The sequence below is a fragment of the Physella acuta genome, unplaced genomic scaffold, assembly GCF_028476545.2.
Source record: "Physella acuta isolate Inbredline_101_S28 unplaced genomic scaffold, ASM2847654v3 ptg000038l, whole genome shotgun sequence".
NCBI lineage: Eukaryota > Metazoa > Mollusca > Gastropoda > Physidae > Physella > Physella acuta.
Genome location: NW_026731558.1, coordinates 1121340 through 1146029, shown reverse-complemented (window position 1 = coordinate 1146029; position 24690 = coordinate 1121340). Strand labels below are relative to the sequence as shown.

General features: G+C 38.5%; 1 protein-coding gene across 1 annotated transcript in view; it reads right to left on the bottom strand.

Moving 5' to 3' along the window:
* LOC131943096 (homeobox protein Meis1) overlaps window positions 1–24690 on the bottom strand; it is a 121348-nt gene that overhangs the window by 85178 nt on the left and 11480 nt on the right. The window contains exons 2-4 of the mRNA XM_059303122.1: window positions 13465–14219; window positions 7500–7647; window positions 3183–3233 (exon numbers count right to left, since the gene is read on the bottom strand). Coding sequence (XP_059159105.1) covers window positions 3183–3233; window positions 7500–7647; window positions 13465–13736 — 471 coding nt within the window. The 5' untranslated portion in view covers window positions 13737–14219. The remainder of the gene's footprint in view (window positions 1–3182; window positions 3234–7499; window positions 7648–13464; window positions 14220–24690) is intronic.

Below are 24690 nucleotides of genomic sequence, written 5' to 3'. Positions count from 1 at the left end.
TTGTCTTATCAATTAAATCTTTTATCTTTGGCTGACCACTGAGCTGGAACTGGAATCAAAAGCCAGGAGGGCGGTCACCTCCTGTGTTTACGCGGTCGGACTCACCCGGCCAGTGGTCAGTTGCCCAGTCAGGCCAGTGGTCAGTTGCCGGTGCGGCCAGTGGTCAGTTGCCGGTGCGGCCAGTTGCCCTGTGTGGTCATGACTAACGTAAGAGCCGCGAGTCATAACACATGTGTGTCATGCCACGGGTCAGGCTGTGGTCAAGTAATTAGTGGGCCGGCTGCACACAGCAGGTGCAGGCTCCAAGGTCAAGGGTGCCAGATTTTTCTCGCTGCTGCCAGAGATAAAATCTTCCCCGACATAATCTATTCACAGCAGCATCCTACCCAACGTATTCTGCCAAACTTATCCTACAGACTTATCCTACAGACTTATCCTACCCAACGTATTCTGCCAAATTTATCCTACCAAACTTATCCTACCAAACTTATCCTACCAAACTTATCCTACCAAACTTATCCTACCAAACTTATCCTACGAAACTTATCCTACCAAACTTATCCTACAGACTTATCCTACCCAACGTATTCTGCCAAATTTATCCTACCAAACTTATCCTACCAAACCTATCCTACCAAACGTATCCTACCAAATTTATCTCATAATCTTTTAGTCAACCTTCGCCTACCAACTATATCCTAGACATATTAGCCTACCAACCCTAACCAATTAGCATAAAATAGCGCACTTCAGCGCATTGACCCTAGCCTGCTGTACCTTAACTCCTGAACACTAAACATACCTAGCCTAGGCTTCCAATAAATTATAACCAAGATTTAAACATCCTGCTATACACTGAATTATAATCGCAATCTAACTATACACCTACACCTAGTCGTACATTTAATTTGAATCGATTTCTGACTAAACCACTCATATACCTAGGCATAGATTTAATTGAAATCGATTACCGACATGAAAACCAATTACTTGGCGATGAGCTGATACCGCCAAGTCTAGTATGTTGATTACATCATAATGACCAGTGTGAGAAAGACTTGTTCCACAAAACTTGGTCATTATTTGGTCAGCCAAACGATCCAAGATGGTAGCCTGGGTCTAATGGCGGGACCCAGCAGGCGACTTCCGGGGTCAACAGACGACTGTGGTGAGCAGTACAGACGCCAACATTCCCCGCGGCCGCTGATGCCAGGATGTATGACGTCACTCTGACAATAATTTATCACTTTGCATGGACGTGCTGTGCGAGGTGACGTCACGATACAGGCAGTTCTTTGGTGCCTTATCTCCGATCATCACCCCGGGGGTGCCGGGCCATGGCCCCTGGTCAAGGTCTAGAAACAAGGTCCTACTTATCCCTGACCAACTCCACACAAGTGAATCCTGAATCAATGCTGGCACCTTTACGCTAAATCCTGAATCAGCCTCAATGCTAGCACCCTTACGCTAAATCCTAAATCAGCTTCAATGCTAGCACCCTTACGCTAAATCCTAAATCAGCTTCAATGCTAGCACCCTTACGCTAAATCATAAATCAGCTTCAATGCTAGCACCCTTACGCTAAATCCTAAATCAGCTTCAATGCTAGCATCCTTACGCTAAATCCTAAATCAGCTTCAATGCTAGCACCCTTACGCTAAATCCTCAATCAGCTTCAATGCTAGCACCCTTACGCTAAATCCTAAATCAGATTCAATGCTAGCATCTTTACACCAAGCGCAACAAAATGGGATGATAACTTCACACGTAAAACAATGTTTAAACTCACTATTCAAATAAATACCAGCCGATGAATATAAATGTATTAATGAGGACAGTTTTATTCTTTGAATAGAGAAACTAAGTATTTCTAATTTTTTTAGTTGATAATATAATTATGTGAGATATGGAGTTCATGGTGTTGTAATTAGTAAAACCAAAAAGATATTTAAATTCTAAAATTGAAGTCGAAGTAATTTAACTTCGTTAATTTTCTTTTCAAGTTTGTTTACATTTGATTGGCGACTAAAAATAAACTTAGTCATGTGACGGGCTCTAATGGCCTTTTTCCCCGGGACTTTAGGTCCCCGGCATGTGGACATTGGCGAGAAATGGCCTGTTTAGTATTGAAGCCACGAACTGTATTCTCCCTGCCCACACAGCCGGAGATGGGTTAGGGTGGGGCGGGGGGGGGGGGGTTGAAGAGAAGAATGCGACCCTCCAAAAGTGTGGGTGAAAGGGAGCGAGCTGTGGGTCCGGAGAAAACTCGGCGGGGTCGGGGAGCCATTCAAGGGCGTCATAATGTGTTTGACAGCGCGAAGGTCAAAATAAAGATTGATGCAAATTTAGTTGATGCCGGCTTTTTGTGGTGGGGCCGGGTCCGGCGTCTTCTAATGACTAGCAGAGCCACGCGGGGGTTTCTTTCTCCCAATCTTCGTCACGTGATCATGGGCTACGGCAGAAATGACCCATCCTCCCCCCCCCTCCATCTGATGGGATAGGGCTGGGAGGTGACCAACCCTCCCTCACCCCCCCCCCATAACACCATCTGCACAAGGGCCCAATGTAACGTCGTTAGTAGAAAAATACGGAAGTTAAAATTTTTTTAGGAGATGGGAGGGGTGTGTGCTGGGTTTGAAAGTTGAAAGGTTAAAAGGAAAAAAAAACATCCCTTGCGGAAATGCAGTGATGTGTAGTTTGGCGTTTTATTTTTTTATTTTTTTTATTTTGTAAAACTCGGAAACACAATTTTAGAATTAAAAGAAATTTTGTTATTGAAAGTACGTTGGGTTTTAAAACTTTGTATAGGTTTTTTTGTTAACAAAATTTATGGCCAAACACCATAAAATGATTTTAAATAAATACACACACACACACACACATATATATATATATATATATATATATATATATATATATATATATATATATATATATATATATATATATATATATATATATATATGGCCTAAATTATTAGTTTATGTGGATAATTAACTAATAGTTTTAAAGAGCATTTTCATCTAAAGCATTTGGTAAAAGTAAAAATCAAAAATAACATTTGATTGTATTTTGTCAACATTATCGTGTTCCAGAGACGCCAAAAATCAACATTAGATCATATTTGATCCAAACCATTGGACACACGTGAAAAATAGAAACAGTAACTTGCGTGTACTCACCAAACTATCTAACTCATGGTTAGCTGAAAACAGGGGCTTGTCCGATCGGGCCTGAAAGAAACACACACATCAATATTTGTTAACGAAATAATCAAATGGGTATTTATAAACACGATCAATAAAATGGGTGATTGAATGAAAAATGTGTTGAAGTGATTGAACATTTATTTAGTAACCGGAGTTTAATTATTTTAAAGTAAATCCTATCGAGAAAATAAAACGGGGACGCGGTTCTAATTTTAAAGGTAGGACTGTGTTTACGAAAATAGAACTGTGTTAAGTGGGATAAATTATAAAGCAGTTTGGATTTAAATTCAAGTGATGAGTTTGAATGAATTAAAAAGCTGGCTTGGATATATTTTTAAAAAATTAGGTTGGATATAATTTTGAAATGGACCTTGATATACTTAGAATTTGGTGGAGTTTTTAAAAATCGGAGAGGGTAAAATTTAGAAAATTTGACAAAGTTGAATTTTGGGTTGGAAAATAGAAAAAAAATGAGGTGTATTTTTGTTATAATGAGGTGTGTAGTTGGCGTGTAGACCTTTGTCGCCGACCAAAAAATACAAACTGTGAGACATATCAACAGGTCGGTGGGACATATATTAACAGGACTGTGGGGCATATATCAACAAGACGGTGGGGAAAATATCAACAGGACGGTGGGCAGATATCAACGGGCCGGGACGTTTCGATTGGGACAGAAAATAATTCCAGGCAGATAAGACACGGTGTGTGTGTGTGGCGGGGGGGGGGGGGGGTCCTCCAATATCGAAGCTTATGTCAATAATAGCATTGACCTTGGTTAAGACTGCTCGGCAATTTAACTTTGGAACACATTAGATTGTAGTTTGGAACACATTATTAGATTTAACTTGGGAACACAGATTTTAGCTTTAACGTATTTTTATTTTAGTCCACCAAACACAGATAGTCGGAGTGTTTCAACCACGAATGACATCGAGGTGTAGCTGTCGATGACATTTATATGCCACGTCGCAGTTGTCATGTGGCTAAACATTATAGTTCAACAATGTCACTCACAACTATAGCGGTGTTGTTGCGTTAGTCAATTAGAATCACTTGACAATGAAATATTAACATTAACGCTACAATATTGATAATGTACTTCTATGAAATTAGAATCAATTGACAATGAAATATTAACATTAACGCTACAATATTGATAATGTACTTCTATGAAATTAGAATCAATTGACAATACAATATTAGAAATAATACTACAACAATAATAAAACACTTGTCTGAAGTTAGAATTACTTGACAATAAAATATGAACGCTAGTTCTACACTATTTTTCATATACATCTATGAAGTAAAAAAAAAACAATTTAAAAAATCAGTTTTAATTATGATACAATACTTTTGTTTAAATTGGGGCCATTCTATACCAAAATATCAACTTAAATGCAATAATACTAAAAACATAGTTATATGAGAAAAAAGTTACTAGACAATAAAGTATCCACATAATGCTACGATATTTGAAAATTGAACAATTTAACGACAAAATATCTCTTAACTATTGCAACAGTCATGTTACTTTAGTCAAATTAAACTACTTTAAAAATAAATACTAACTTGATTATTCAATATTGATGTTATTTTTAGAATTACTTTCAGGCGAAACATCCAAGTCACTCCACCATTAAAAGATAATATCACTACAGTCAAATCAAAATTACATTACTACTAAAGCTTGCCAGACGGATTGAATTTCGTTAAAAAATTACGAACAATTAAATTTTCCGTCGCGGAAAATAATTGCGAAAATAAGCCCCGCAGCCCGGATTTCTTAACATGACATCATTTAGTCCGGCTCGTGTTGTCTGAGAAAACATGCCGGTTCTGCCGGCATAATAGCCGGTCTCGTTGAGCGCCCGGCCACGTCAGAGTGTGTTTTGCTAACCTGAAGTCGGAGGGTTTTCGCCGACCTCAGTCTAATTAAGTTGAGACCAAAGTGCTGTAATTAGTCCAGTAGGCCGAGGATCTGGACGCCTGGTCGGTCGGTCAGGTAGGTGTCAATCAAAGACGTCTATGGGATGGACGTGTGTATGACGTCATGGTGCAGGACGTGCTACGGACGTGAGAGGGGTCGGGCGGTGACCAACTAGACCAACCCGTAGTCTAGATGGTTGATGTGTAATGTGTGACGTGGATCCATGATAAATCAACACGTAGTCTAACTGCATATATATGATTTGTGATATGGTGCTATGCTAAAGCTATTGGGGGGGGGGGGGGGGTAAACAATGAATGAACCAACAGTCTAATAACTGGTGTGTTATGTGGTACTATGATAAACCAACCCGAAGTCTAACTGCAGATGTGTGATGTATTGTATTAGGGGTCTAAACAATGAATGAACGGGTAGTCTAACTACAGATGTGTGATGTATTATGTTAGGTTGGTCTAAAGTACTAAACAATGAATGAACCCGTAGTCTAACGACAGATGTATGATCTGGTATTATGTTTGGTTGATCTAACACAAATTGTGCAAACCGTCAAATATTTCTGTCAACTCTACCCTAACCTTGCAGCAACACTATCAAACCTAAACTTCTACCGTCTCTAAACTAGACTATTTTGACACTATCAAACCTAAACTTGTACTGTCGCTAAACTAGACTATTTTAACACTATCAAACCTAAACTTGTACCGTCGCTAAACCAGACTATTTTGAAAAGCGTTTCCATGGTAACGAGTATTGTTCTAAGACCTCGTGAGAGAATTCCAATTTTATCGTCTAAATTCTCAAAATAGCGGACACATCCCAACACCTGGGAAGAAAATCCAGTGTGTTCGTCCATTATCTGACGGACGTGTTTCACTCTGATTCTACACGTCGCTATGTGCTGTCCAGCTGCTGTTGTTTTACTGGTGGGGTGGGGGATTGTTCATTTAGTTTTCATTTAACTTTATTTAACACATATGTAAGATTCATCTATCCTGCGTACATATGTAGAGATTAGGGGTCACCTTGATGACAACATTTCTGTTTTTACCGGATTTTATTTCTCTCTTAATTGCTTCCTTTTTCTTTTACTAACGCTATTAATTATCCGTTTTACATTTTAAGTTTAAACTGGCTGCGCCCTGCGTCTTTTGGTAGTATAAATATCTTGTTTTGGTGAAAACTGTTGTTAGATAGCTGGATTTTAGAATCCAACTTAAACGAATGTGACAATTCTGTATAACATATGATAAATAAAATAAGTAATTTGAATAATACTTTTTTTTTAATCTGATATTTCACTAGTACATAAGGTTAGTTTTAACACTACAAATGATTTTTGTTTTATCATCAACGGTTCTCAAGACTACAGCCCCACCCCCACCCCATTTAGGCCACACAGACAAAGTATCGGTGCCGGTGGAGGGGATAAATAATTGATACAGAGAGAAATGAAAGCTGCCGCAGACTGGGGGAGGGGCGGGTGGGGGTGGGGGGACAAATCAGAATTGTAGAGGACTCAACATGGGGAGGTCTAATTGAAAATCGGAAAGGCTGGAGGAGAAGGAGAGGGCTTGATACGGACCGAGAGACGGGAGAGGGAATTAAGAGAGGGGAGGGATGTGGGAATACGAGAGTAAGAGAGAGTAGAGCTCTTTTTGTTGTGGAGTACAGGGCTGGGAGAGGAAGGGAGAAACAGAGAGAGGGGAGAATGAAATAAAGGGCTAACGGGCTTGAATGGATGGTTAGAGGTTGTGCTTGTGAGAAAAGGCTTTGAGAAAATCTAAGGGCGACCTGATTTGTTTATTTGCTGGGCCTGATTAGGAATTTGGTTTCAGGGTGAAATGTATTTATTTTTATTGGTTTTATCAAAAATTTAATTTCTTGTTTAATAGTAGAAATTAGTCTGTTTCCATTATTTTGTCAACTATATAATTTAGTATTTAAAATTGCCCACATACTTGGATGTAAACACAAGGATTGGGTTTTGAATGGTAAAGTTTACTTCACAGATGTGTATAGAGAGATATTTAATTTTAAACCACAAACTCTCAGTCCATTTGACCGAGATTTTACATAACTAACTCTACATGTAAAGGTTATTTGATGGTTTATGTGAATCTTTTTTTTTCATAAGATAGTTCAATTATGTGCCGAATCTAATTTGAGGGGTAAACTGGCATTCAAATTGTGGCGCTTGCTATGGTGAAGACAACTTCTTGTTTGAGGTTAATAAATGGTGAACAAGTAGGGTGGAAGTGTGAAGAAAAATGGATGTAAATATGACGTCAGTACTATGACGTAAAGTATGACGTAAAGATGATGAAAAGATGACGTACTAAAACTTGTTTGCTGAACACAGCGATGTCCTCGTTGAAGGAGTCGGAGGAGCAGACGTCTCCACCCGTGACGCCCGGCTCCCGGGGGGTGCATGTGGCCAGCTCACACTTCTCAAATATAAGGGCTAGTAGTGGGAACAGGGGGTGGCTGTGGACACAGAAACACAGGTCAGTTCATCATTTTATACATATATATATATATATATATATATATATATATATATATATATATATATATATATATATATATATATATATATATATATATATATATATATATATCAATCACATTTTACAAACCATATCATAAACTTGCTGAAGATTCTCATGTAAGAATAAGGCTACAGTGTCAATTATTAGAATAGCTATTATTATGATATAATGTATGTCGGTAAGGTCGTGGGTCTGTTATTTCCTATGGCTTTCTAATGAAAATATTATATAATTAAACAGTCGATGTGATTGATGTATACATTATGCATTAAACTGATGAACCAGCTATTCATTAGACACCAGGTCAAAAGACAACGAGTTGATCCAAAGTTTGTGAACATGTCTTTAATGTGAGCAGTACGAGCGTTCTATCACACGGTGAGCAAGACTAAACGAGAGGCAGGGACACCAACAATCAATGATGAATTGACGTTTGAAACTAATAGTCAGTCATCATGAATAAACACAAGCGCTTCATCAACACTGTTGCACGACAAATAGAAAATCAATGTAAATAAAACCAGTACACATTCAATTTCGGACAAACACAATATATATATATATATATATATATATATATATATATATATATATATATATATATATATATATATATATATATATATATATATATATATATATATATATATATATAAAACCAATACTAAAACATCCAATAGCAAGCTCGGTAACCCACGTCACGATAACGGCACGTTACAGAACGGGTCAAACGACTAGTAAAAAAACAACAACACAGAACCCACGTATAGCGGGGGGAAAAAAAAAGGTCAGTGCGATACATAATTTAGTAATTCATCTTTCCTTCTCCGTAACGGCGCCATGCCTTCTTTCGCCTGGGAGTTGATTGGTGCCAAAACTCTCGGCGCCATCGGCTTATCGCCCGGCTGGCGAACGGCTGTTCGATCAGTATGTAAGGATGGCAAAGCTGATGGGTAGATAATGTGGGGCTCGTGTCCTCGCTCTTATAATTAGTAGTCTATGAATCTAGATGTGACAGCCGGCGCGGACGAAGACAAGTTGTCGATACATTATGTATTAAGCCACGGGTGTCGCAGGGTTAAACGAATGACTAGACGAATGGACAGAGAGGTTGTAGCACGCGTCAGTGAGCACGCGCTTTGTTATTGTTTAGTGCGCCACTAGGCATGCGCATGAGCGTCGGCCGACCCACACTTAGTCTTTTGTGTGGGGGGTAGATCGTGGAAGTAATCACGTGATTAGTAACAGATTTTTTTAAACCTGGGAATCGAATCGCGTTGAAAATTAAGCGGCAAAAGAAATTAGCGATTATACGAGTAAATCACCCTCAGATGTACCCTAAATGGTGTTCAGTTTTTTAAAAATAGAAATTATTAAAAATCGTAACAAAATTTGTCTTTTAAATAGTAATTAACAGTAGAAACAGTTTATTTACAGTAGGAACAAGATGTTTTTTTTCTGATTTTCCTATGTGTGTTTTATGTCTCTTCTTTCTTTTCTGTGTTTACAGTCATGCTTGTATGTGTGATTTTTCGTGTATGTAATGAGCTGTGTTGTGTTACCGTATTGTTATGTGATACATAACGTGTAATATGTTCAGTCTGTGCATGTGTGTAAGCGTTCGTATGTGATATTTGTCTTAAGCCATTTGTGTATGCCTTTGAGCGTGTTATGTATGTGCAAGTGATATAAATGTGCTAAATCTAACTACATAATACATGCTCTTTCTGCTAAACCTAACTACATATATCTAACTGCTATCTAACTGCTATCTAACTATATATCCAACTACATGTATTGCTACATTTACACGGAATCAAGGTCTGAGTAGTGTTTCATCATTGTGTTTTACTTCTGGTCTGATAATAAAAATCATTTTTTATTTGTTTTTATTACGGCACATTCCAAACACCATTACGACTTGGCTACCACCCAACTATCAACATGGTGTGGCTACCATCCAACCATCAACATGGTGTGGCTACCATTCAACCATGAACATTATGTGGCTACCACCCAACCATCAACATGGTAGCTACCATCCAAACACCAACATGGTAGCTACCATCCAAACACCAACATGGTAGCTACCACCCAACCATCAACATGGTGTGGCTACCACCCAACCATCAACATGGTGTGGCTACCATCCAACCATCAACATGGTGTGGCTACCATCCAAACACCATCACGACGTGGCTACCACCCAACCATCAACACCTGGCTACCGACCAACCATCTAAAAAAATGCCCGCTAAATTCAACAAATCCTCCACCGTATTTTAATTAACAATCCACTTTAATTTAGTAATATACACCGCCAACACGCCAAACGTTTTTATAATCCTTATCGCACCCCCCTCCCCCACCCACAGACCTAACCGTGCAACCATTTTCTCCTACTGTCGCGAAGGTCCCCGCTAGCGACACTTTTAAAAAATCATTACTGCTTAGCATTTTTGTTACTTATAAAACGGAGCTTATATTTAGGAAGCGGGGCGCAAGGAAATTGAAAGGCCGTCAGATGCGCGCATTGAACAGTCGCTGTATAGATCCACACACCGTTCCCGGCTCCAATCGATGGCAGTGTGTCCCAAATTATAAGTGATTGGGCGACGGGGCGCTTAAAGGATTAGCTGTTACATGTTGTGTGGTCTGCTAGCGGTCGAGTTCAGCTTTATCAAGGGGTGGAGGAGGTGTAGGTAGAATCTCTTAAAGAAAGTTGACCTTTTTTTTTTTTTTTTGCTAGTTAGAATGGAGGTTTAGCTCCTTTGGAAAGGTGATTTGCCGGTTGAAATTGATAATCGTGATTGGGTAAATAGCTGTGTAAAGCGTGGACCCTGCAAGTTTAACTGCAGGCGACCTGTGAGTTTAGCTGATGTATAACTCAGTATGTCTATGGTGTAATAAATACAATACCAAATAATTGGTCAAATAGTTGGTCATGTAAATAGTCAAAAAATGGCTAAATAATTAGGTAAATAAGTCAAATAGCAGTTTGTAAACATTGGTTAAAATACTGGTCGAAAACTTAAAAACTGTCAAATAGCTAATAAAATAACTGGTAATATAACTAATAAAGTAAGTGGTGAAACCATTGGTCAAATAGTTGGTCAAATAGTTGGTCGAATAGTTGGTCAATTAACTGCCATGAGTACGGTGCCCTATTTGTTCATCTTTCCATTCTTGTGTTGTATATGACAACATTAGAATAACTCACTAAACTTAAGATACAACTTCGATTTTTGTGTTGTATATGACAACATTAGAATAACTCACTAAACGTAAGATACAACTTCGATTCTTGTGTTGTATATGACAACATTAGAATAACTCACTAAATTTAAGATACAACTTCGATTATTGTGTTGTATATGACAACATTAGAATAACTCACTAAATTTAAGATACAACTTCCTCCATATTGTCTCTGCCATCATTGGCTTATTGTGATAGGTTGGTTTAAATAATAAACACTACATTAATCCATGTCATACACCGACTGCTAAATATTTAAAAAATTACTTAAAGATGTAAAAAAAAAATTATAAACAAAAACAAAAGTGCTACTCTGTAGATTAAAAGCGGATGTGGGTTTTTTTTAAATAATTAAAAAATTTTTTTCTGTATTGCCAGTTTTTTTTTTGTGCGTGAGTTAACCAGCTCTATCTTATGCAGATTTTCTACTTGTATGCTTTCTACTTCAGACTTGTAAATAGTCTACTTGTATGCTTTCTACTTTAGATTTTAAACAGTCTACTTGTATGCTTTCTACTGTAGATTTTAAACAGTCTACTTGTATGCTTTCTACTGTAGATTTTAAACAGTCTACTTGTATGCTTTCTACTGTAGATTTTAAACAGTCTACTTGTATGCTTTCTACTTTAGAACTTTAGACTTTAAGACAACCTGCCGAAAATTCCAGAGACTGCCGTCCTATTGTGTTGTACTGACAGGTAATAGCGGAGGTATGTGGGTCAGTCATTGGGTCTCTCTAGGCGGGTCAGCTGACCCAATGTGGGTCGACCATTTGGGTCTCTCTAGGCGGGTCAGCTGACCCAATGTGGGTCGACCATTTGGGTCTATCTAGGCGGGTTAGCTGTCCCCAATGTGGGTCGACCATTTGGGTCTCGCTAGGCGGGTTAGCTGTCCCCAATGTGGGTCGACCATTTGGGTCTCTCTAGGCGGGTCAGCTGACCCAATGTGGGTCGATCATTTGGGTCTCTCTAGGCGGGTCAGCTGACCCAATGTGGGTCAGTCATTGGGGTCTCTAGGCGGGTCAGCTGTCCCCAATGTGGATGTTGTTTATGTGTATGTGGCTAGGTTATGTTAGTACACGTAGCCCACTGCAGCTACATGAGGTATAGGAAGGCCCCTAAAGACTGATGTGTATTCTAATTTTTTAAATGATATTTTAAATTAAATATTTGTGGTTTTGTGTTAAAATTAATTTAAGAAAAATGTTTTCAATTAGCTTGATTTTTGACAGAAACCTTTAACAAATATATTTCATTTCATCTTTTAGCTGAGGCTTGGAGTATGTTTTAATCCATCCTTATTTCAGATCTAGCTTTTAAGACTGCCATTAATCTTTAAAGCAGCGAAGTTTACGGTTTCTGTATTTTATATACATATTTTTAAATTTATTTTTTAAAATAATTTAACCGTCGCTTACATACAGCATAGAAACGACATTGTCTGCTTCGGGTACCAGACAGTTATTACAGACTTTATTTCAACATTTAATTTCCTGACTTAGAACTTTTGTGTAACAGAGGAATAATAAAGAATTTATAACAGAAGAAACTGATATGGCAAACAGAGTAAAGGCGAAGCATTTTTTTTTTGGTAAGGGTGGGGAAGGGAAGTGTCATTATGCAGGTACAGGCAGATAATTAGTAAGGTCATTAAAACTATATTTCAAATGGCCTAATGTTTAATTACTCGTAATTAATTCATAGGTTCGTTTTCAAATGTGGTGAGTTAGCTTATAATATTCGTCGCAATTTTGTTTATTTCTTTAGTGGTCTGGCGCTTTCCTTGGCCTATATTACGGCCCGTCTATATTAGTCTATTCTCAGTGCGGCCGCCTAGATCTACATCAGTCTATTCTCAGTGCGGCCCGCCTAGATATATATCAGTCTATTACCAGTGCGGCCCGTCTAGATATATATCAGTCTATTACCAGTGCGGCCCGTCTAGATATATATCAGTCTAGTTTTTGCGGACCGCCTAATTCTGTACCAGCCCGCCTTTATTAATATTGCCAATGCGGCCCGTCTATATCAGTCTATTCTCAGTGCGGCCCGTCTATATCAGTCTATTCTCAGTGCGGCCCGTCTATATCAGTCTATTCTCAGTGCGGCCCATCTATGTCACTTTATTGTTAGGCCAATTGTTCTATGGTGTTGCCTCGGTCGATCATTGTTCTGTAGTGTTGCCTGCCTATATCAGTCTATTGTTCTTGTTTTATAGTGCTGGCCAAGTATATTTTTCTTGTTGTATAGTGCTACCCTTCTATTGTCTTTTATCTACAGTACGACCCACGTCAGTCTATCATTATAGTTCGTCAGTGCAAGCCTATCATTATAGTTTGTCACTGCTAGTCTATTGTTGAAAATAGTTTTCTTGGATCAGAACAAAATGAAAAAAAAAATGTCTACATACCTTATGGAGTACGGTTAACGAGATAAAATAACGGCTAATTACGGTTAATTACGGTTAATTACGGCTAAGAATGGCTAAAACTCACGAGTAGATGGAATCCTTATCGCGCTTCATCTGAGAGTCTTGAGAGCCGGACATGACCCCGGGCATGGTGCTGGGGGTGCTGGAGTAGGGGCTGGGGTAGGGCTGGTGCAGGGCCGAGCTGGCGTGGTTCAGGCCCGAGTGGGACAGGGGGTGCGACACTGCCATGGCCCGGTGCGGGTCCCCGTACATCCCGCCGCTAGCCTCCATGGCCCCGTACCCCGGGAGTTCTCCGTCGTACTGCAAGGATGACGACATGCTGGACACCACAGGCATCAGCCGGCTACAGCCACGGACACCGGTCAAGCTTTCGGACCTAGCTTCAACCAGCGAAGATCGATGATCAAGATTTTAAGAATATTTTTTTTTACTTCACACTGAAGAAACTCGTCTTGAAGAATTCAAGAAATAATCAAATCCACACATACACACACTTGACGAAATTATTTTTTAAAAATAATTAACACACAATTAAAATAACAACAGCACTTAGATGTAATAAAACATCTTTGAAAGATAATTTTTTTTTAACTGGCAGGAAAATAGCGATGAATTGGTGTAAAAAAACTGAATTCCGATTCTAGGATCCCATGTTAAAAGATTTCACAGGCCAATGGAAATCAGCTAAAAATCATCCTCTGCCGGTGTGTCGGAACCACACGATGAAGTGTAAGAAATATGACGTCTTTGATGAAGTAGAATAATCCACTGGGGGTCAAGGTTGTGACCTTGTGATGTCAGGATCTCGGAGTAATCAGTCTGAGGATTAAAAAACACACAATTGTTAAATCTTTGTCAGGATTTAAAATAACAAAATGTTTACTACATCAGGATTTAAAATACCAAATTGTTTACTTTATTAGGATTTACTTATTCATTCATTAGTTTAATATAATACAATATTTTAAAAATTTATTAAAAATAACACATGTGTTTGTATTTACAAAATTCGAATACCAAACATGTTTTTAAAATTTCTTTGAAAGTTTTTTTCTTAGATTTAAAATAACAAACATGAATGTTTTTAAAAGGATTTTTGTAAAGAAAAAAATCTGGAAAAATGCAATTAAAAATGACAATAAAAAATAATTGGATCTGTGATAAGCGATTGATTAAAATATGTTAATTAGCTGGTGAAGTTGTTTGAAACTTTTTAATCATTTAGTTCGGTAGAAAAACAGATGGGGAATTGAAATGTTTTTAAAAACTGTAACACTATTTACACACACGGACAGGAGTATCACAAAAAGTATCACACAAATATCAGACAGTATAAGAGTATCACAAAAAGTATCACACAAATATCAGACAATATAGGAATATCACAAAAATTATCACACAAATATCATACAATTTAGGCGTATAACAAAAAGTATCACACAAATATCAGACAATATAGGAGTATCACAAAAAGTATCACACAAATATCAGACAATATAGGAGTATCACAAAAAGTATTACATAAATATCAGACAATGTAGGAGTATCACAAAAAGTATCACAGGAATATCAAACAAATTAAAATAGAAGTATCATAGACCACCAAACTATGAAACAATGGACCCATCATACCATCAAAACTTCATAAACCAGTGCTTTATACCACCACCACAAAGGGCAAAACTCTTGAAATATATTACAGAAATTTAAAAAAAAACAACTTGACACAAAGTTTACCAGTGGTTAGAAAACAGTTGCAAATTTAAAAACATTTTGTTTTTCTAAATGCAGAATGTCTCTACCATTTTATGTAGCTGTATTAGGAACAACAACAGAGGAATGGCGTTGACAATTTGAAAGCTATGTCATTGATGGTAAACACTAAATGGTGTATGATGGTATGGATGGTAGTCTCTAAATGGTGTGTGATGGTATGGATGGTAGTCTCTAAATGGTGTGTGATGGTAGCGGTGGCTAGTGTTACACTGCCGAACATGTGTGAGACTATAAAATACCACTGTAGTCTACCCTAGGTTTTAGACATTTTTTTAGGTCAAATCCCTGGCTTAACTATTGTTTATGGTTTATTGCAGAGGGGGAGGGGAGGGTTGGGGAGGAGCTATCTGTTTACACATGTGTGCTACACACTAGCGGTTGACACACTAAGTTTGACACACGCGAGTTAAAATACATTTTGTGTCCGAGTTTGTTTAAAAAAATTATTCAATCAATTAAATTTGACACTAGAATTAACACTTACTTTAAAGTGTTTAATTTATATAGAGCAATGCAATGTGTAGGCCTACATAATAATTATGTTGGTAATTTTTTTTTTAAATAATTCACGGGTTTTACATTTTCCTATCACTATAACAGTTGTCACAAAATTGTTTATAACATGGGGGTTTTGCATTCATTTTCCTATCACAATAACAGTTGTGACAGTATTGTTTATAAATCATGTGTTTTACATTTAACTACTACAACAATTGTGACATGAAATTCTAATGTAAGAAGCAGGTGTAAGATGAATGTGTAATGTGTGTAATTTAGATACTACCGGAATGTATATTAGGTCAATATAGCAGGCCAATTAAAATGGATGGTGTGTGTCTTCTAGTAGATGGATTATCAAAACAAACATTGCTTTAGAGGGAGTTGTATAAACAAGTTCGGATGTTGTGTGGGACAGTTAATGCTATACAGTAGATAGTTTATCAAAACAAAAATGTTGCAGTAGACAATAATGTTTCCCTCTTGTTGGTTTTAATAAACATAACTTGTATGTATATGTTATAGGATTATAGTTGTATATTTTAAATGCTGTATGTTGTACTCACTGTTGAATAACACAAATCTATCAAGTGTATCAAACTTTCTATCACAAATCTATCACATATATCTAACTTTTGATCACTAAATGAAGTAGAAAGTTAGTTTGACATAAAATGTGTATTTAGTTAGATGCTGATTACACGGTCGCTGCTCGTATGTTTGTTTGTTGTGTTTGTAGCTTGTGATTTGTGTGTGAACCATAAGGTCTTGTAAATATAGATTTGTAATAAAGAAAAAAGTTACAAGCGTCTAGAAAGGGTATAGATTGCATGCTTGTTAGGTAGTTTATGATTGTGTGATTGTTTGTTTTCGGTTGGAATAAAGTTTTGTGATTGTAGTTGTGTTTAGATCGTGTTCACGCAGTTTTTTTCTTTTGTTTTAATATTGTTGTTGTGTTTGTTGTTGTTGTATTATGATCGTGATAATGAAGTTATATTTATTAGTGTTGTTGTGTTTGTGTTGTGGTAGATGTGTTGAGTGTGTACTGTGTATGATCGTAGTTGTAATATGCTTGTTATCTTGTAACATGTTGTTGTTGCTGTGTGTCCTCTACACCGATGGCGTGGTACCCGGGTGTGCCAGCCTGACACCTGAGAACGGCAGGTGTGGTGCCGGCACTGTCAGACGAGTCACCGGGATCTGGGCAGCTAGAGTTACACCGGTGGAGGGGGTGGGGCGGCTGGTGTATATCGGCGGTGGTGTGTCGATTATTGTACGACGGATGTTGTATGTCGGCTTTTATATGTCGGCTGTGTGTCGGATGTTGTATGTCGGCTTTTATATGTCGGCTGTTGTATGTCGGCTGTAGTATATCGGCTGTATGTCGGCTGTCGTGTGTCGTGTGTCGGCTGTTGTATACCGGCTTTTATATGTCGGCTGCTGTATATCGGATGTTGTATGTCGGCTGTGTCGGCTGTATATCGGTCGGATGTTGTATGTCGGCTGTTGTATGCCGGCTTTTATATGTCGGCTGTATATCGGATGTTATGTGTCAGCTGTATATCGGATGTATGTCGGCTGCTGTATGTCGGATGTTGTGTGTCGGCTAATGTGAGTCGGATGTTGAGTGCTGGCTATTGTGGATGTGTCGGTTGTTATAAATACAACGGTAACCTAATTAGTACTTGTATTGCAGAAAGTTTTCAATAAATTAATTATTGAATGGAAAAGCCGAAGTTCAATGTCGAAATTTAGAACGAGTAATTCTTGTTGCTATTCAAATAATTTGCAGATCAACAAAAGTATCATCGGTCTAATATAGACGAAAGTCTAAAGCCTATAGATCTATAAGTAGTTTTACGGCGTGTGCGATTTGTGATTGTAAACAAAGATGATCAATTAACCTCGACAAAAACGCTGACTGATTGATTGGATGATTAATGATAATTGATATTTAATCGATATATTTTTAAATAAAATTTATAAGACATTGGTTTTGATTTACGATTTTTAATAAAAATAAAATGTATTGATTAAGTTATCTATGCTTTGGAAAATCTACTTTTTTTTCTCTTGTACATAAACCAAATATGTAGCTGTTTTTAAATAAACCGTGTTATTATTTGTCAAATCTAATCCTACAAAAATTTTAATAAACTGTGTAATTAGTAGTTCAGTTAATTAAATCATAATAATATTTTATTGTGTTTCAGATTTTAAAATTCTGCAAGATTCCCTAGCTTTAAAAACATATTCTAGATCTAGATCTAGTCGGTCTAACCAGTTCGGCAGAAAAGTGCATATCTTGTTTGTTTACTTGGCAATAGACCGTCTCCTCTAGATATAGACGTCTAGGGCTTTTTTCTTGTCAAATGATGATTAGATTTAAATTATGGTAGAACTTCGTTTGTTTTTTTTTTGGAATACCGGAGGGGTGGAAGAAATGATAGACAGCTGGGTGATACAGTTGTGTGTGGGTCGGGTGTGAGGGTCGGGTGAGTGTGTGGGTTGGGTGAGTGTGTGAGTCGGGTGTGAGGGTCGGATGAGTGTGTGGGTTGGGTGTGAGGGTCGGGTGTGAGGGTCGGGTGAGTGTGTGGGTCGGGTGAGTGTGTGAGTCGGGTGTGTAGTTAACTGACAGCCTGGTGTACGGTAGACCTAAGGTTAAACAGCCCTACACATAGCTAGTGAGTTTAAATTACTTATAATTTTGTGTGTGATTACAATGATAAAGTGGTTCCTAGCCGGCGGGTCTGAGTTCTAGAGTCGCGAGTCTAGCGTCATAACATTGGAGTCACAGCTCTAGCGTCAGTACACTGGAGTCATATTTCTAGCGTCACAAACCTGCGTATAGACTTACAACACAAGTAAACACGGGCGGAACTACACAGCGAAGAAATGACACATCACCTACACACATCGCCAACACACATCGCTTTAGCTAAACTTAGACCTAGCTAAACATCGCCGTCAACTACACACATAGCTCCAGCTAAACTTATCACATCTCTCTAGTTAAACTAAGCTAAACACATCACTGGTTAAACTTAGCCGACAACTTAACCACAAGTTAACCTTTCAAGTTCTCGGCTCTACAAAACTAACGATCGCCGGACGGGCGAGAAAACACGAGCTAAGTTTACTCCATGGTGAGCAGCCGATAATCCACTGCGCAGAATCCACCACATAAAAAATCCACCAAGCACAGCGGCAGCGCATGTAGTGAGACTGACCTACCGTAAGAAACGGGACATAGTTAAGGTTGTTGTTGTTCTGTGTGCACAGCACAGTCCCGAATTCTTGGAGGGAATTTCTGGGTTTAGACTGATCCGTTCGCCTTTCGACCGTCCGTCGCTCCAGTATATGGTCCGTTCATTGGTCGTACGACCGGCAGTCTGTTAGTCCAACGGTCGTTGCGCAACAGTGGTCAGCTGCAGTTAGGTCGTACCTGACGGTAGATAGGTCGCGTACAAACAAATCCTCGAGCTGTCAGAGAGGAGACCGAATCTGTCAGGCAGTGCTAGCCCTCCACCCCGCGCGGCCAGCCGTCAACACAGCAAGGCTCAAACAACGGGGCCTGACGGGACTCGTGGATGGCGCTACTAAATCTGTCAATCACCCGGGCCGGGCCTCTGCTCGGGATAATAAATGAGCTGTCAGCCGGGCTAGGGCTGGGCGAGTTGACTCCCGCCTCAGCAGGGGGGTAGCTGGCCACGCCCACTTCGCGCGCTCAATGACAGGCCCGCGCGAGCTGGAAGCAACGGCTGGGCGCGAGTGACAGGACGCTACACTGGCACTAGGGGGCGCTCAGGCTATCCTCTGACGTTAAATTACGGGAACCACGTGATAGTTTGACTGTAGCAAAGTCCCTGGATCACGGTGAGCTAAAATGACGTAGGGTGACGGTCCACGTTTAACAAAGTGACCCACAACGTGACACCCACTCGACCGTTTGATCCAGCACACCAAATCGACCGTTTTCAAACTTTACCGGTCGATCAAATCCTAACAGAAATCTAATTTCAAGAACTTATCAAATAATATTTTGAAAAAGCGTCACGAAACTAATTTCCAATCAAATTTCTATAAAATGGTGGACCCATATCACTACATGTATGTAGAGAGGAACCCCCAACATAGGCAGCCCATAACTCATACTGAATGTTGCACTGAATCACATACATATGTAGCCTACACATTGCCAGCACAAAGGGACGCATACATCAACAACATACACCCCACCATCAAGGATGTCTTGTTAAGTCTTTCGATGACGTCAAATTAATTAAGTTAAAAAAACGTTAAGAAGATTAGTGTAACTCTAGCCTTAGATATCTGGATATAGCTGGTACTACGGTCTAGGTCTACTGTATCAGTAATTACTCCAGTTTAAAGTATAGGTAAAGTAGAAAAAGTATACGTGAAGTAGAAAAGTATATTACAGAGCGGCGAGTCGAGGCATCGAACCCGTCCCCATTTTACAGGAGAAAGGAAAAGATTCTCTGCTCGCCATGAAACTAGAGAGGGTAGGCTGGGGTAAGGGCGACAACTGGTTGTAAATTCTCCAGCGAGGGGAGGCTATTTGCCCGGTCTAGGTCTGAAGCGTTGGGCTCGGGTTTCCCGAGCAAATGAAATGGAAATGGATCTAAGTTCGGTTCTGTTTCTTGGGGCTGTGACGAGGGGAACGCGTAGATAGAAATCTAAATGGGATGTCTGAGGGGTGATGAAGAGGGGTGGGGGAGGTGATGGAATGGGGGAGGGGAAGATGGAGAAAGGGTTGGGGGGTGGGGGTTAAAATTGAAAAGTGTCAATAACTTTTGGAAGATGGTTGTGTCGGACACACAATAGTGTCTATATTAGACACATGGTAGTTTGTCTATGTCAGATGTATGATGGTGGTGTGTCTATGTCAGACACATGATGGTGTGTCTATGTCAGATACATGATGGTGGTGTGTCTATGTCAGACACATGATGGTGTGTCTATGTCAGATACATGATGGTGGTGTGTCTATGTCAGATACATGATAGTGTGTCTATGTCAGATACATGGTGGTGATGTGTCTATGTCAGATACATAATGGTGTGTCTATGTCAGATTCATAATAGTGGTGTGTATATTATAGATACATAATGGTGGTGTGTATATTATAGATACATAATGGTGGTGTGTATATTATAGATACTTAATGGTGGTGTGTATATTATAGATACATAATGGTGGTGTGTATATTATAGATACATAATGGTGGTGTGTATATTATAGATACATAATGGTGGTGTGTATATTATAGATACATAATGGTGGTGTGTATATTATAGATACATAATGGTGGTGTGTATATTATAGATACATAATGGTGGTGTGTATATTATAGATACATAATGGTGGTGTGTATATTATAGATACATAATGGTGGTGTGTATATTATAGATACATAATGGTGGTGTGTATATTATAGATACATAATGGTGGTGTGTATATTATAGATACATAATGGTGGTGTGTATATTATAGATACATAATGGTGGTGTGTATATTATAGATACATAATGGTGGTGTGTATATTATAGATACATAATGGTGGTGTGTATATTATAGATACATAATGGTGGTGTGTATATTATAGATACATAATGGTGGTGTGTATATTATAGATACATAATGGTGTGTTCATGTCAGAAACATGGTTGTGGTGTGTTCTGTTTAGAGAACAACATAAAAGGAAAAGCGGCAGCTGTTTGATTTTGGGGCTTCTCTCCTCGTGGGCCCGGGGAATCGAAGGCAGGACTTTTAAAGCTAGTACGCAAGACTTTTCCTAACAAGACACACAAGACATGACATCTCAAGACCCACAAGACATGACCTCTCTCAACAAGACCCACATGACATGACCTCCTTCAACAAGACCCACGAGACCTCTCTCAACAAGACATGACCCCTTTCAACAAGACCCACAAGACCTCTCTCAACAAGACATGACCTCTCTCAACAAGACCCACAAGACATGACCCCTTTCAACAAGACCCACAAGACCTCTCTCAACAAGACATGACCTCTCTCAACAAGACACACAAGACATGACCTCTCTCAACAAGACCCACAAGACATGACCCCTTTCAACAAGACCCACAAGACCTCTCTCAACAAGACATGACCTCTCTCAACAAGACACACAAGACATGACCTCTCTCAACAAGACCCACAAGACAAGACCTCTCTCAACAAGACCCACAAGACAAGACCTCAACAAGACCCACAAGACATGACCTCTCTCAACAAGACCCACAAGACCTCTCTCAACAAGACCCACGAGACAAGACCTCTCTCAACAAGACCCACAAGACAAGACCTCTCTCAACAAGACTCACAAGATAAGACCTCAACAAGACCCACAAGACAAGACCTCTCTCAACAAGACCTACAAGACAAGACCTCTCTCAACAAGACTCACAAGATAGACCTCAACAAGACCCACAAGACAAGACCTCTCTCAACAAGACCCACAAGACTAGACCTCTCTCAACAAGACACACAAGACATGACCTCTCTCAACAAGACCCACAAGACAAGACCTCAACAAGACCCACAAGACAAGACCTCAACAAGACCCACAAGACATGACCTCTCTCAACAAGACAAGACCTCTCTCAACAAGACCCACAAGACAAGACCTCTCTCAACAAGACTCACAAGATAAGACCTCAACAAGACCCACAAGACAAGACCTCTCTCAACAAGACCTACAAGACAAGACCTCTCTCAACAAGACTCACAAGATAGACCTCAACAAGACCCACAAGACAAGACCTCTCTCAACAAGACCCACAAGACTAGACCTCTCTCAACAAGACCCACAAGACATGACCTCTCTCAACAAGACCCACAAGACAAGACCTCAACAAGACCCACAAGACAAGACCTCAACAAGACCCACAAGACATGACCTCTCTCAACAAGACAAGACCTCTCTCAACAAGACCCACAAGACAAGACCTCTCTCAACAAGACCCACAAGACAAGACCTCTCTCAACAAGACCCACAAGACAAGACCTCTCTCAACAAGACCCACAAGACATGACCTCTCTCAACAAGACCCACAAGACAAGACCTCAACAAGACCCACAAGACATGACCTCTCTCAACAAGACCCACATGACCTCCTTCAACAAGACATACAAGACACGAGACCTCTATTAGTAATAGCCACCTATTAGAGCCAGGGTTGGATCTCTGATGTGATATTCATTTTATAGATATTATTTTGTCTATGTAATATACACTAAGGTATCTGTTATATATACACTAAGGTATCTGGTATATATACACTAAGGTATCTATGTAATATACACTAAGGTATCTATGGTATATACACTAAGGTATCTATGTAATATACACTAAGGTATCTATGGTATATATACACTAAGGTATATACTAAGGTATCCATGTAATATATACTAAGGTATCTATGTAATATACACTAATGTATCTATGGTTTATATATACTAAGGTATCTATGGTATATATACAATGAGGTATCTATGTTATATGTACTAAGGTATCTGCTATTTACGCTAAGGTACTTTTGCTATGTATACTAAGAAATCCATCTTATATATACTAAGGTATATGTATTATATGTAATATTTATGTTATATCATAATATACTAAGTTGTCATCATCATCTTTTCCCGTTCGTGCCCAAAACACAATAGGCAGAAAAAGTAGAGTTTTTCTGTTTCAATGGCTTCGTATATACTACGTTTTCTATTTGAATTATACCAAGTTTATTATGTGATTGATATTTACTAAGCTGTCTATATGATACGCACTAATTTGTCTAGGTTTTTATACTATGTGGCCTATATCGTATGCTTTAGCTAATCTAACACCCACTCCTAGCAAAGACCCTGGTGTAACTAAGTGTCTATGTAAGGTATACATTTAAAAAGAGTCTATTTGATGCATACATCACGTGACTAGACTAACTACAGACCTTAAATGTTCTACCCAGAAATTGACCATGGTGTAACTAAGTGTCTATGTAAGGTATACATTTAAAAAGTTTCTTTTTGATGCATACATCACGTGACTAGACTAACTACAGACCTTAAATGTTCTACCCAGAAATTGACCAATCACACAGAAGATACAAACAGTGGATAATACAAAGCTAACAAAGTATCCACACCGAATATCCACGATGTTTGACATCCACTGTCTACACGTGATGCGGATACTTGTTTCTCTACTCACCCCTATCTAACATCACTACCGTTCCCCGTAACAATCCACATGCAATCATCATTCCACAGCAACACAATCACAATTTATAATCATCATATCTCAACCCACAATCTGTATACTATCCGTTTCCATATATATAATTGACATATGGGTTATCCATTTATAGGAATTCTAACCCTAGCCCCCCCCCCCCACCCCACCCTCTCTCTTGGTGAACATCCCTAGAGATATTACAGATTCCACAAAAGTGTTCCCCCCAACAATTTAATTAAATATTTAATAACGTGTGTTGTATGTCTACTCTACCGTGCAGTGCTAATATATATATATATATATATATATATATATATATATATATATATATATATATATATATATATATATATATATATATATATATATATATATATATATATATATATATATATATATATATATATATATATATATATATATATATATATATATATATATATATATTGATGTATACTTTTTGGTAATTTTTGTTATAATATTTTAAAAGTAGTAAAATATAAATATATGTACATAAACAGAATATTAAACGTTTTTATGTGTGTGAAAAATTTAACTTTAAAAACTGATGTTATATTTTCTGTAGTTGTACACAACATTATGATAAGTTTTAGGCAACTCGGGTCATGACCCCTCGATCTATTTCTTGTATTGCTCCTACAGATATTAAGTTCTATACATTCAGATACCCATTATTTACCCGTTGAGCCGTGGTTCTGTCTTTGAACGTGAGTACCA